Here is a 13,408-nt window from a genome sequence, read left to right as displayed (position 1 = left end):
TTCAAACACAAGAAAATATCTCAAATTGGCGCGTTCTAGCGGAACGCACCTGCATATATCTTGAGATCTGAATGATAGAATTTCTTTAAACTTTCCAGATAGTTACATGGCTATAAGACGGATAATCTGAGCGAGTTTGGGCGAATTTCTATGTGCCAAACTAAAGATATGACTTCAAACACAAGAAAATATCTCAAATTGGAGCATTCTAGCGGAACGCAGGCATATATTTCGAGATCTAAATGATAGAATTTCTTAAAACTTTCTGAATGATGGACTTTCTTAAAACTTTCCTTATAGTTATATGGCTATAACAGTCCTCCTCCTCCTCCTCCTCCTCCTCCTCCTCCTCCTCCTCCTCCTCCTCCTCCTCCTCCTCCTCCTCTTCCTCCTCCTCCTCCTCCTCCTCCTCCTCTTCCTCCTTCTCCACTTCCCCATTCATATCTCAAGTTTGGCCCATAGAAATTCGCCCTAACTCGCTCAGATTATCCATCTTATAGCCATGTAACTATCTTGAAAGTTTAAAGAAATTCTATCATTCAGATCTCGAGATACATGACTTTTTTCCGCTAGAAATCGCCAATTTGGAGATATTTTCTTGTGTTTGAAGTCACATCTCAAATTTGGCACATAGAAACTCGCCCAAAATCGCACAGATTATCCGTCTTATAGCCATGTAACTATCTGGAAAGTTTAAAGGAAATCTCTCATTCAGATCTCTAAATATATGCCTGTGTTCCGCTAGAAACCGCCAATGTGAAGATATTTTATTGTGTTTGAAGTCATATCTCCATTTTGGCATATAGAAATTCTCCCAAACTCTTACACATTATCCGTCATATAGCCATCTAACTATCTGGAAAGTTTAAAGAAAATCTATCAGTCAGATCTTGAGAAAATCAAAATTATATTCTAAGTTATTCACTAAAACACTCGATTTTCGATCTTTTTATTTGGAACAGATTTGTCGAAAGTCCTTCTGAGGGTTACTTTTCTTCGTCGCGTATACGTAAAGCGCGAAGACAAAAGTCTGTTCAAATATAAGTCGTTTACAAGTCTCAAAACGAGAGCGCGGTTCGATGTTTATTTTGTCAGGATCTTCGATACAGAGAGATCGTAGTGTAAAGAAACTGCAGTTTCTTTGCACTTTGGCCCTACTGTGTCTTACCTGGGGACCTCAGGCTATTATGTTCATAAACATATAGAGATTAGGCGGAATGACAGGCTGAGCGCGGCCCAGTAAACTGTGTCGAACAGGGCCACTTACGGAATATAATAAAACGTGTTTGGTGCATGTTAAAAATATCGAGTTTAGAGAAGCACGAATGCCAGTTTGCGCGGTGCGTCGAACATCGAAGCGGCGAAGTCCTCCAATTCAAGTCACCCCAATCAAAATCATTTCAGTAATACTAAGCGGAGCTTATACTGTCATCCCATTACATGCAAATATGATTCAATTTGTTCATGGACAAAAAGCCTACAGAGTGCAAAGGCCAAAGGTCTTTTGTAGGTTTATAACCTACCAGGACGCGCGCCGAGTTGGACTCGTCGACGGTCCAATTAGTAGAGGCTCTTACGGGCAAAAAGACGTGTTTTCTGCTACGAGTTTAGAGACCTAACCGCTAATTGGACACAATAGTATGATGTCTAAGGATCGTTAATATGTTAAGAAGTATAAATTTGGCCTTATCAGTCACGTGCTATACCAATGCGCGTTTTAAACTTTGACAGTCTATTACTCTAAGGCAAATAGAGTAATTATATTCATATTTTGTCAGCAATAAGATCACATTATTTTCTATTTAGTGTGAAAATATGAGCTAGAACGGACATAATCTCGCTGAGTTATAGCTGTTTGAAATTTATGATGAACGCGCGGGTGCCAATTGATAACAACTAAATGCTTTTGCGCGTAGTGCGCGTCGAAAATTTGGCAAAAACGCTTGCGGAGTGAAAATATTCAAACTTCGATAAAGTATATGAAGTGGGTACTTCTCGGAAAGGAAAAATTTAGGCAAACACGATGTGACTATTTTTGGGTTGATTTAATACAACTGCAAAAAATTATTCAAACTTCAAGCAAAAAAGTCACAATTTTTACCACTTTTTTGGATTTTTACCTCAGAACAAATAGAGGGATTTGTTTTATTTTTATACAATCTTGTGCGGCTGTCTTTTAGCTATCTTTATGCAAGTTTTGCCGACATGCCAACAAAATTAACTTGCTCAAAATATCAAAAAACATGGTTTTTTGGCCTATTTTTGGCCCAAAAATCGGTTTTTTTGCGATTTTACCCCAGAACAATCAGTCCAATCATCTTGAAACCACTTTCAATCGATTCTACGGTCAAAAATACGTCTAGTAAGGTGTATCTGGGGTCCCTAACGTATCGAGCAGACAATGCCCGTAAGAGCCTCTACTACATAGCCATGTGTCTACGCGTACTGCGTGACGCGCTTGTTTGCAAGCGAGGGCTCTTACTAAATCGCTCGCCCAAAAATTTCACGTGACTTTGGTTTTATTGGTTTTGCAGCCGTACAAAGCGGTTTTACATAATCCCAGATCCCTAATCCCAACCCTAACCCTAACCATAACCCCGAAGCTATCCATAATCTTAATCCACAACCCTAACCCTAACCCGGGCCCTAAATAATCGAATTCACGTTTTACTAGCCTGTCACGTGACCAAAACGGTTTTTTGACCATGCATAACTCTCCAGAGAAGCATTTTAACCCTACGTCATGGGGGGGGGGGGTGATTCGGAATCAGCGTCCAAAAATACACCGATTTAGATCACTTTCATGCCTAAAGGGCCTTTTCACAAGAATTTTCTTAAAATTTGGGCGAGCGATTTAGTAGGAGCGGCAAGCGAGAGGGCTCTGGTTAGAGCAAAGCGCGGCCCAGTAAAGCTTGACCTGTTTCATATCAATAAATGCATTTGCATTTTCTTTAAAAATTATTCCAGGTAATTTATATAATATATTTAAGTACATTTATTGGTTGACGATGTCAACCCATCGAGATCGTTGCTCTGCGAAGCAGAGCAACGATCGACGATGCGAAGCAAGAATGCTAGTTCGCGCGGCGCGTCGAAGCGGCGAAGTCCTCCAAGTACATTTATTAATTCTACACATATTTTGTAGGTTTACAACCTACCAGTTAAAACACATTACAAAATTAAAAGATTTGATCATTATTTTATATTTTATTGTAGGTTTTAACCTACCAGGACGGCAGGACGTGCGAGTATCACCCATTAAATATTTTTATAGTTTAATATATAATATATTTTGTATTCTAATTTTACATATAGCCATGTGTATACTTGTAGGTTTATAACCTACCAGGACGCGCGCCGAGTTGAACTCATATATGGAACAGATATTTTACGAGTATCACCCGTTAATGTGTATACGCGTACTTTTAAAATTCTATTTATGATTTACAATTTAAATATAATATTGATTATTGGTCTAGTCAAAATTTGAAATTTTGTTGCCACTTTTCATTTTTGGTACTTTGGTGCATTATATTATCGGCAAAATTTTTCATATATTTGGTTATTAGGACTAATTTTTTTTTTAAAGTGAAAAATATGTCAAACAGTATATATATACATTCAATTAAATCAAGTGATGCAATTGGCAGAGCACAATCAAATTTTAAGTGTTGCAATTGGCAGAGCACAATTCATTGCTACTAATAATTTTTTCAAAAACATTTTAACAAAACACATGATCTACTCCATTATAGGGGCAGGGATGAGGTTGTATGAAACTTCTGATAGCTGGATCTCACGTTTGGTGTCCACCTTCTTTCCTCGGTACCCTCGTAGAGCAATAAGAGTTGTTCTCAACATTGCAAATCTTATCCTAGTTCTCACGTGTCTTACTACATCGCAGTACCTTTCCTTCCTTTTTCTTGCAATGAGGTCTGCTACTCTGTTGACGAACTTCTTACACTCTTTAGACATTCCTCCAGATGTGAGGAATACAGCCGGGGTGAAGGTAGCCTTCTCCACATTCAACACTCTCTCCAAGTACTCGTCTTTCTTCTCTTTCTCGTTCTCTTCGTATACTTCTTGAAGAGTTTTTGTCCTGTTTGATAAGCAATTGGGGTGTGAAACCCTTATGTCAAGGAAGGTCTTATCAAATGGAGTCCAAACTCCTCTAGCAGATACATCAAGCCGAGCTTGGTCACCTGTTATAGTCTTGGGGTTGAGGCAGTCACCCTCATTCACCTTCTGTAGCTGGGGTTCAACTTTTACATCATGACATACCTCACGAAGTAGATTTGCCATTGTGTCTCTGATGTTGTTGTGGGTCATTATCACGTAGCCCCCTAGCTTACAGGTGAGAAGGTGGTCAAGATCACTTGTTTTCCCACATCCACAGGTGATGGGAGTGTTTGGTATCCACCAACTGTAGCGTAAGCATACACTGTCTCGAAACTCCTCTTTGTTCAGAGTGTAGCCATACTGCTGAAGTGGCAATGTGTTAAGCCAACTGGACGCTCCCTTTTCTCTTGCTGTTAGTAGTGCTCTCTTAGAGGAGGTGCCACATCTTTCAGCTATAGCGTTAAACTTGACTTGGAGCTCGGAATTCTTCAAATTTTTTATCATTTCTTTCCCTGATTTGGTGAGGTTACTGGATGCAGTGTAAACTTCCTGTTGGTCCACTATTGCCTTTGTAAGCTCGGTGGTGAGTAGCTTGGAAGCTGTGTACTCAGACTGGCATTCCTCGTGGGGTTTACCAATGCCCAATCCTCCCAATCTTATTGGTAGACTTAACACGTCCCTCTCTAAGTCTGAAATCTCCCTGCCCAGCATCTTTGGCAGAAGCTTTTGTCTTATTTCATGTTCTAGCGGCTCCATGGCTTCAGAGATATGAGGAACAGTCCTTTGAACAAACTTCCATCGGTGTTGTATGCCAGAGATGTAGGCTGAATAGGCTGCTTGAGGCTCAGATTCTGCAATATCAGCTAGCATCTTGATGTCTTCGCACCACCCTTGGACCTTATCGGCAATGTACTGATCTTTGACACCTGTATTGCCAAGTACTGCACCAAGATGCCTTGTGCCTGATGTTATTTGCATATTGAACTCTCCAAACAATGCCTTGGCCTGGTCGATCATCTGAGGGTCCTTCACTACTAGAATGCTTTTAGATGGGTTAGGAAAATAACCATACTTAGGTCCAACTTGGAGCAACTCCTTCCACCACTTATACACTGCCTCCAATTTTCCTCCAGCAGCACTATCATCGGCAAACCACACCTGTTTGATGATGTTTCTCAGGCGGTCGATAAGTGGCTTGGTGCTAAGAGCATATCCACCAGTGGCAATATTGTCTCCTTGAGTGAAACCTTCGCAGCTCTTGATGATCACTCCCTTGCTGTTTGCCACATAAAGGTCTGTTGGTTCTCTGTAGGTGTTCTCAAAATATTTAGCAAGTGGTGGGCAAACATACTGCATGTTGTTGGTAGCAGCAGTCCTATTGAGAGCGTTGAATGCGTTGGAAGCATCCACTAACAAAATGGCTTCCGTGTCCTCATCATCGTGCACCTCTGCCATAGCATGTATTGCTGCCTCGATCCCCCCTTCATGGCCTGCACATGTTTGAAGTGGTCCAGCATTCTTCTGAACATCTTTTTTTAATACCATCATCACACACTTCCCAATAATCCGTCTCAGGATCTCACCAATACCAATTGGTCTTAGGCCTGGACATTTATCTAAGGGGACAAGCCTACCAGCTGTGAGCACTGCTATTGATTTGAAATCTACATCTTCAGTACATACACGCCTGGCTAATCTGGCAATTGCTTCAGCGACAAGCTCTTGGGATTTACTAAATGCACTACAACACAGGATGTGCTGCCAGCACTCTGAATCTACTAGTGTTGGTCCACCTGATCCTGATGTCAGCTTAGCAGCCTTTTTCACTAACATTGAATCGATGGCTTCAAAGATAACTTCTTCGACTGCCACTTTGTTACCTGTGATCAAAATTTCATCTGCTGCATTCATAGCAGAGGGATGCTTTTCCTTTAGCTGTCCAATAACCGTTTCATCAACATCCAACAGTCCACCACTTTGACGATTTATGAGACTGGTTGCTGCTGAGACTTTGCCATGGATCATGAGCTGTGCAAACTTGGTAGCAAGGGATCTCTCCTGGGCTTGACGTGTTTCTTCAAGTCGTTTCTGAATCTCACACCCTTCACTGATTATAGCGTTCAAGTCCCCAACTTTCCATAACTTGAGCCTTTTATCAAGATAGATGTTGTGATCCTTTGCACGAGAGTTTTTAGATGGTTTTTGCAGCATCATAGGAATGAAGATAAATAGTAATCTCAACGCTATACTCTCCCATTCTGTCTTGTCATTAAACAGGTTGAGTAATCTGCTTACTTCAAAAATGAAGGCGTTGCCCACTTTGCCCCGTGGCACTAGGAACATGTTCTTGGTCCATTTCATAATTTCACTGTAGGCTAAATCAGCAGCATTGGATATCTCACTTAAAGAAGCATAATTACCCCATTTAACTACTTTAACTAGCTTAGCCGGTTTCTTCTCTAGGGCCTTACAATTCTTACACACCCACATTACTTCTGAGTGTTGCCCAAGTTTTTCAAAAGTTTTTTTGTGCATACAACACTTAGTATGATACCATTTTTCACAGGGACCATCACACTTAACGCATTCGAAGCCGGTGACATCATGAGAGCATTAACCACATGGATACACAACAGAAGGGGCATCAGGGTTGCTTCCATTTCTGATTGGAGCCTCAACTGGGCTATGATTGTTAGAAGTTCCTACTTCAACAGAATGATATGTTTCTACTACTTTTACTGAGTCTACTACTTGGGATTGAGATTTATTTGACAAGGGTTTTTCTAATCTGACTTGACGTTTAATTGACAAAGGATTTTCTGATCTGACTTGAGTTTTAATTGATAAGGGTTTTTCTGGTCTGATGTGATGTCGAAGTCCGTACCTTGAAGAAGATGTGAATGGTTTCTTGTCATTAGGAATTGAGGAAGACATATTAGGAATTAGAAAGCCAAATTAGGTGACATATTAGGTGACATGAGTTCATTGGACATACCTCAATAAATGTAATAGATTTGTAGTGTTGTAATTAGTTTAAAACTGGACTAATTCAAATGTATTTAATACAATTATGACCAAAACACAAAATTAATTAAAATGAAACTAGAATTTTAAGTGGGCCGCGCATATTTTCACCAATTCACACTGTAGTATAAAATCGAGCGCTGAAGCTGTCATATTTTCACAAAAAACAACTACCCCGATCCACACAAGGGCAACTAGAACTCCTTGGTGATAAAGGAGCATTCATCTGGGCTCTGGCTATCCACACTTCCTCTCAAAGCATATGGGTATGTCCTCAACAAAGGAATTCCATTATGCCCTCTCTCTCCGATATAACAACCAAGTTTGCATAAATTTCTATCCAACCAAGAATTCAGGAGGCAAAGGTGGGTGCGTAAAGTTTATGGTCTGCACTCTCCGATCCTGTATCACCCTGGATTCTTTGTAAAAGGTATATACCTTCTAGTATAGTCAATCTCTTGCTACTCCAAGTCCCTAGGATATCTGATCTAAAGTTCGTGCTAGTTACACAGGGTGGGCCAAAAGTCAGTACCCATACGTTGGCTCTATGACATCAGAGTCACACATCCTAACTGTGACACAAATACATTTAAGCCACTAGATAAGATTTATAGAGATCATGAGAAAGAAAAGAAAGATTTGTATGAAGAGAGAGTACTTCAGTCGGAGAAGGGATCCTTTGTCCCTCTAGTCTTCACAACCTCCCGAGGTATGGGACCGCTCTGCACAGTGTTTGTGGATCGTGTCTCTGAGATGATAGCTGACCACAAAAAAGAAGCCAAGAGCCAAGTCAAAAATCATATCAGAACACGATTCAGATTCGATCTGTTAAGAAGTACACTCATTGCACTGAGAGGAATCAGAGGAAGGTCAACAGCCTAGCATCTTGAACTGCAAGACGTATCCTTCAACCTCATCCCCCAGAAGACGAGCTTTGAGGTCTCCTAGATTTGTTTATGTAAATTTTGTAGATATTTTACTGTACTATTTTATATTGTATACAATTTTACAGACGAAATGATCCCGTTTAAATCACTTGATATCTATGATATTTAGACTATTAAAATATACCAATAATATTTTTTGTGACCGACCCAATATAGAATTATCTTACTACAACTTTAAAACATTCTAGTGTCATATTTTCAACTCCTTCCTATACACTCACTAGTTAAGGATAATATAAGTTTTACTAATAATATACCCCTGTAGTAGCTGTCACAATGCCAGTTGCCACGCCCAGAATAGAACTTGGAGACATCACACCTCACAACATCAAGTAAATATTTAAACTAAGTACAACACTATTGAGACTATTATGAAACGTTTTAAATGGGTAAAGCCAGTCCAAACCATGGCTCCATAACATGAAGGCCTTTTTTTAATTTGTTTTGAAAACTCTAATACTTTAGAAGAGTCACAACGTGTGCAAGTCCAATTTATTTTACAGTTTGTTTTAAATTAGACATAATTATTTTAAAGGTTGTTCAATAGTAAAGGTTAAATAAGAGAGTTGTTCTAACAAAACTCATGAAAAGTGCTATTTATAAGTCTGAATTATTTAATTAATTAATTAATTAATTAATTCACCCGTGTTGCGAAATTATATAATTCAATTATTTGTTTACAATTTATTTTCGTAAAACCATTTTATCAGCCAGTGCTTATTTGCAACATCACACAGCAGCCATATAAGAGCATGTGCAGTACTGTAGGGTGTAACTTTAGGATCATTCTACAGTAGGTTAAAACCAATAGGCTCTAATAGTTGATGTTGATATTCGACAATTTGTGAATTTTCAAATAGTTGAAGTGTTGAAGTGTTGAATAGGTAGTGTTTTTTAATATCATGTTTTTCAGACAGTTGAAAGTGTTAAATCAGGTAGTGTTTCCAGTCACGTATAATGACAAGTTCTACAAAGATGTCCTGGACGTGGGGGAACTTGCCAAATTAGGTTAGTTAATTAATTAATTAATTAATTAATTAATCAGTTAGTTGAGTTCAAGTTAAATCTAGATCTGATTTGAACTTACCTTTAATGTTCTATGTGAGATAAAGGTTATCACTAATTAGTGATAACGCTTGAAAAAGAATGAAACTGGTTTTTATTCGTTCTATATACGGTTAAATATTTAGCAAGTAACTTATTAGCTAGTGTGGCTTTTAAAACAACTCACATGGGTAGAAAATGTCACTAATTTAACAATAAGATACGTTTCAAGTTGTACTCCTGCAACTTTATATCTTCATATTTATATTAACAACTTATATTAACAATTTACATTAACAACAACTTGTATTAACAAACAAAAATTATGCAGCATTTTTCAATGATATCGTGGTGGGAGCAGTGTGTTGCAGAACAGACTTGCAGGAGAGACAGAGGAAGTTATACATCATGACTCTTGGCTGTTTGGGTCCTTACAGAAGATGTGGAGTTGGTAAGTTAATATAACAGGTTAACAGGTTAACAAGTTTACAGGTTTACAGGTTAACAGGTTTACAGGTTTACAGGTTAACAGGTTAACAGGTTTACAGGTTAACAGGTTAACAGGTTTACAGGTTTACAAGTTTACAGGTTTACACTTTAGAGGTTTACAGGTTAACAAGTTTACAGGTTTACAGGTTAACAGGTTTACAGGTTTACAGGTTAACAGGTTAACAGGTTTACAGGTTTACAGGTTAACAGGTTTGCAGGTTAACAGGTTAACAGGTTTGCAGGTTTACAGGTTTACAGGTTTACAGGTTTACAGGTTAACAGGTTAACAAGTTTACAGGTTTACACTTTACAGGTTTACAGGTTAACAGGTTTACAGGTTTACAGGTTAACAGGTTAACAGGTTTACAGGTTTACAAGTTTACAGGTTTACACTTTAGAGGTTTACAGGTTAACAGGTTTACAGGTTTACAGGTTTGCAGGTTAACAGGTTTGCAGGTTAACAGGTTTGCAGGTTAACAGGTTTACAGGTTAACAGGTTTACAGGTTTACAGGTTAACAGGTTTGCAGGTTAACAGGTTAACAGGTTTGCAGGTTTACAGGTTTACAGGTTTACAGGTTAACAGGTTTACAGGTTAACAAGTTTACAGGTTTACAAGTTTACAGGTTTACACTTTAGAGGTTTACAGGTTAACAAGTTTACAGGTTTACAGGTTAACAGGTTTACAGGTTTACAGGTTAACAGGTTTACAGGTTAACAGGTTTGCAGGTTAACAGGTTTGCAGGTTTACAGGTTAACAGGTTTACAGGTTTACAAGTTTACAGGTTAACAGGTTTACAGGTTTACAGGTTTACAGGTTAACAGGTTTACAGGTTAACAAGTTTACAGGTTTACAGGTTTACAGGTTTACAGGTTTACAGGTTAACAGGTTTACAGGTTAACAGGTTTACAGGTTTACAGGTTAACAGGTTTGCAGGTTAACAGGTTAACAAGTTTACAGGTTTACAGGTTTACAGGTTTACAGGTTAACAGGTTTACAGGTTAACAAGTTTACAGGTTAACAGGTTTACAGGTTAACAGGTTTACAGGTTTACAGGATTTTAAAATTTTCTTCGGGATTTTGACTTCCAGTACCTTAATTTGGTTTCATACCATCATCAGTTAACTGAAAAATTGATCTCTGGGCAAAAATTCCATCCAATCTATCAAATTTATGTTGAAAAATTTTCATATTTGAAAATGGGACCGAAATTGGAAAATATGAATTTTCGTTTTGCTAAGTTTTCTGCAGTGAGCTTCCTCCGACTGAAATCAAACTTCCAGCACCTCAATTGTGTCATATATGCCATCTATAGTTAACTGACTAATTGGTTGCGGGTGAACAATTCAGTCAAAACTGTAAAATTTCGGTCCTGGAAATTTCATCTTCAAAAACAGAAAATGGGACAGAAAATGGGAGAATATGACTTTTCAATTTTCTTTGTGATTTTGACTTCAGTACCTCAATTTGGATTCATACCATCATCAATTAACTGACTAATTGGTCTCTGGGCAAAAATTCCGTCCAATCTGTCAAATTTATGTTGAGAAATTTTCATATTTGAAAATGGGACAGAAATTGGAAAATATGAATTTTCGTTTTGTTAATTTTTCTGCAGTGAGATCTGGAAATTTCATCTTCAAGGATACTCCCAGTGATGAGGACGTAAGTTTGATCAAACTCTCAACCAGCACCATTAACAAGATCTACAGACTGACCCTCAACTTCAAAGACAGTCTGAAAGCAGATAATTAGTTTCCTTTCTCAGCTTTTTATTTTTGTATTCTTTCTTCCTTTTTCCCTCCTCTTTTCCTCCCAGCTTTGAATCTGTGATGGATGTGATGGAGGGCTTGCGGTCACTGTTATCCCTACATGGGCTCCCGGCCGAGCGTCCATGTAGGAGCTGTGGGGCCTTCCGAGTGATAGGGTTACAGTGACTGCTAGACGCTAGTAGAGAAAATATGAAGGTTCCACCAGTAGACATAAGTATCGAAAGCAGGGCATTGGCTCGACCTCCGAGGTGGGGTATCCGTGAGGACCCTGGTCGTAATCAGCTCTGCACTGTTTCAGTGTATCCTGATGCCTGAAATCTCGGACACTGCCTACGTACGGGGTAGACAGCCACGGATGATTTTGTCTGTGAGTTTTCCATCACTTCCTGACATGAGCCAGACCTCAGCTGGATCCTTCCTTTTCCTTTCTCTTTACTTTCCGTTCAGTCCACCTCTTCATCATCAGTTAGAGCTGCCTCGCCTTGCATTCGAACTTTGCCTCCACAGTTCACCACGGCACCTCTTTTGGATGCCTCCTGCCGAGCAACACTAGCTCTCAGACACTGGCTAACTTACTGCGCACGGTTTAGTTTCTGTGTCTTTTCTGTGGCCGTGTGTTCCGTTTTGTGCCACCCTCTCTGCCGTTCTCGGTTTGCGCTCACCCACTCCTCAGTGGGCTGTTCATTTGACAGAGTTACTGGCTGGCACTCCCATCATTTTCTCACTCACCATCACTGCCTAAACAAATTTATGCAATCAAAATCACTATACACCCATGATCATATGATCAAAACACAAAGCTTTGAAATATACTTTTTTCTGTTTGAGATTTGAATAACGTTACTGTAATGTTCCAAATTATATTTTAAATGTTCAAAAAAATTATGTTCTTCAAAAACTGAAATTATATTTAAAACTGAAATTAGGACTCAGGTTTATCAGGATACTAGGGGATGATTAAAATGGCTTATATTATTTATGCATGGTTTTCAACCAACTAAATATTGACAGTATTTTTATATTTGTGTATGTAAACAGATGGAATAACTATACTAATATCTATCTCAGTTCATTAAATTTTCAGGCAAGAAGCTATTAGATCACGTGATGAAGATAGCAAAAGATGACGGTCAATACGATGCTATTTTCTTGTGAGTTTATGACTGACAACTTTGCTCAATTAGTTAAGAGGGTGCCCAATCAATACACATTTTTAAAAAAGAATATTTTTGATGGATGGATTGAAATAAAAGTCATTTATAACGGAAATGTCCGATTTTGTTTTCATCTGAATTTCTAATCTGAATGTTTTCAGGCATGTGCAGATCAGCAACGACGAGGCTCTTCAGTTTTACAACAAGTTCGGCTTCAAGATTATAGACACTAAGCAAGAATACTACAAGAGGATCGAACCTGCAGACGCTTACGTACTTGAAAAAAGTTTAAAGGTCGACAAACTCGAAACTGTTTCGTAGACATCAGAGACGTTATTTATTGATTTAATTCTTTGTACGAGTTATTTTCAAACCGAATTTGTTACTTTGCTATGGTTAAATCATGGAGTTCATCATTTTGATATCCCATGACAAGTTTTATTTAAAGATTCAAAGATGGTTGAAATGTTAAAATATAGGTTTATGTATTTGAGCCGTTTTGAACGCTTTTTAAGTACCATTTGTAATTTTAGAAGCTGGAAAGTTTGTTTTTACCCTTATTCACAGTAATCATCATGTAGTATAGATCATTATCAATTTATGTTAGGATGAGCAACACGAAACTAAATTTATCGGTTAGTCCAGCACGTGCTTAATTGACACGAGGTCTACATAGTAATTAAATGGAAGGCGCAACAGTAAATTGTACGTTGAAAGCATATTTTTCGCGCGAAAGATTTGGTTGTTACTGCGCGCGCACACAGCATTTAAATTTGTTACATGTCATGTAATTAATAGTCATGTTACGTCTAGATAAAACCGAGACTTAACTATGCCTGATTATTGATTTTGTACTAGAA

At 38.5% G+C, this 13,408-nt stretch overlaps 2 protein-coding genes across 11 annotated transcripts in view; one reads left to right on the top strand and one right to left on the bottom strand.

Annotated features, from left to right (window-relative positions):
* The window catches only part of LOC134821899 (tau-tubulin kinase 2-like), a 57,183-nt gene extending 50,039 nt beyond the window's left edge, over positions 1-7,144 (bottom strand). For 9 of the 10 annotated variants that reach the window (XM_063832715.1, XM_063832713.1, XM_063832718.1 and 6 more), the window contains exon 1: positions 7,115-7,136. The gene's annotated coding sequence lies outside the window, so the exon portion shown is untranslated. Of the gene's footprint in view, positions 1-7,114 lie in introns of all 10 variants that reach the window. The other variant, XM_063832714.1, reaches the window with a different exon arrangement.
* Positions 2,991-13,116, top strand: LOC134821903 (N-alpha-acetyltransferase 50-like). Its single transcript, XM_063832726.1, has 6 exons — positions 2,991-3,001; positions 8,354-8,422; positions 9,004-9,098; positions 9,466-9,585; positions 12,479-12,545; positions 12,710-13,116. The coding sequence occupies exons 2-6, from the start codon at positions 8,367-8,369 to the stop codon at positions 12,867-12,869; spliced, it is 498 nt and encodes a 165-aa protein (XP_063688796.1). The 5' UTR covers positions 2,991-3,001; positions 8,354-8,366; the 3' UTR covers positions 12,870-13,116.
* Positions 13,117-13,408: the final 292 nt, after the last annotated feature.

Source organism: Bolinopsis microptera, chromosome 10 (assembly GCF_026151205.1).
Source record: "Bolinopsis microptera isolate Bmic1 chromosome 10, MBARI_Bmic_1.0, whole genome shotgun sequence".
In the NCBI taxonomy this organism is placed as follows: Eukaryota; Metazoa; Ctenophora; class Tentaculata; order Lobata; family Bolinopsidae; genus Bolinopsis; species Bolinopsis microptera.
The sequence above is the reverse complement of the archived record's forward strand: the minus strand, read 5'-3'. Positions and strand labels throughout refer to the sequence as shown.

What these genes read in the sequence shown, in the direction of transcription:
- LOC134821903 (XM_063832726.1), top strand. Translation starts at nt 8,367, where the DNA reads ATGCCAGTTGCCACGCCCAGAATAGAACTTGGAGACATCACACCTCAC. An exon ending in ATCACACCTCACAACATCAA is followed by an intron (nt 8,423 to 9,003) that starts GTAAATATTTAA and finishes CATGTTTTTCAG; the next exon opens with ACAGTTGAAAGTGTTAAATC. An exon ending in TTACAGAAGATGTGGAGTTG is followed by an intron (nt 9,586 to 12,478) that starts GTAAGTTAATAT and finishes TTAAATTTTCAG; the next exon opens with GCAAGAAGCTATTAGATCAC.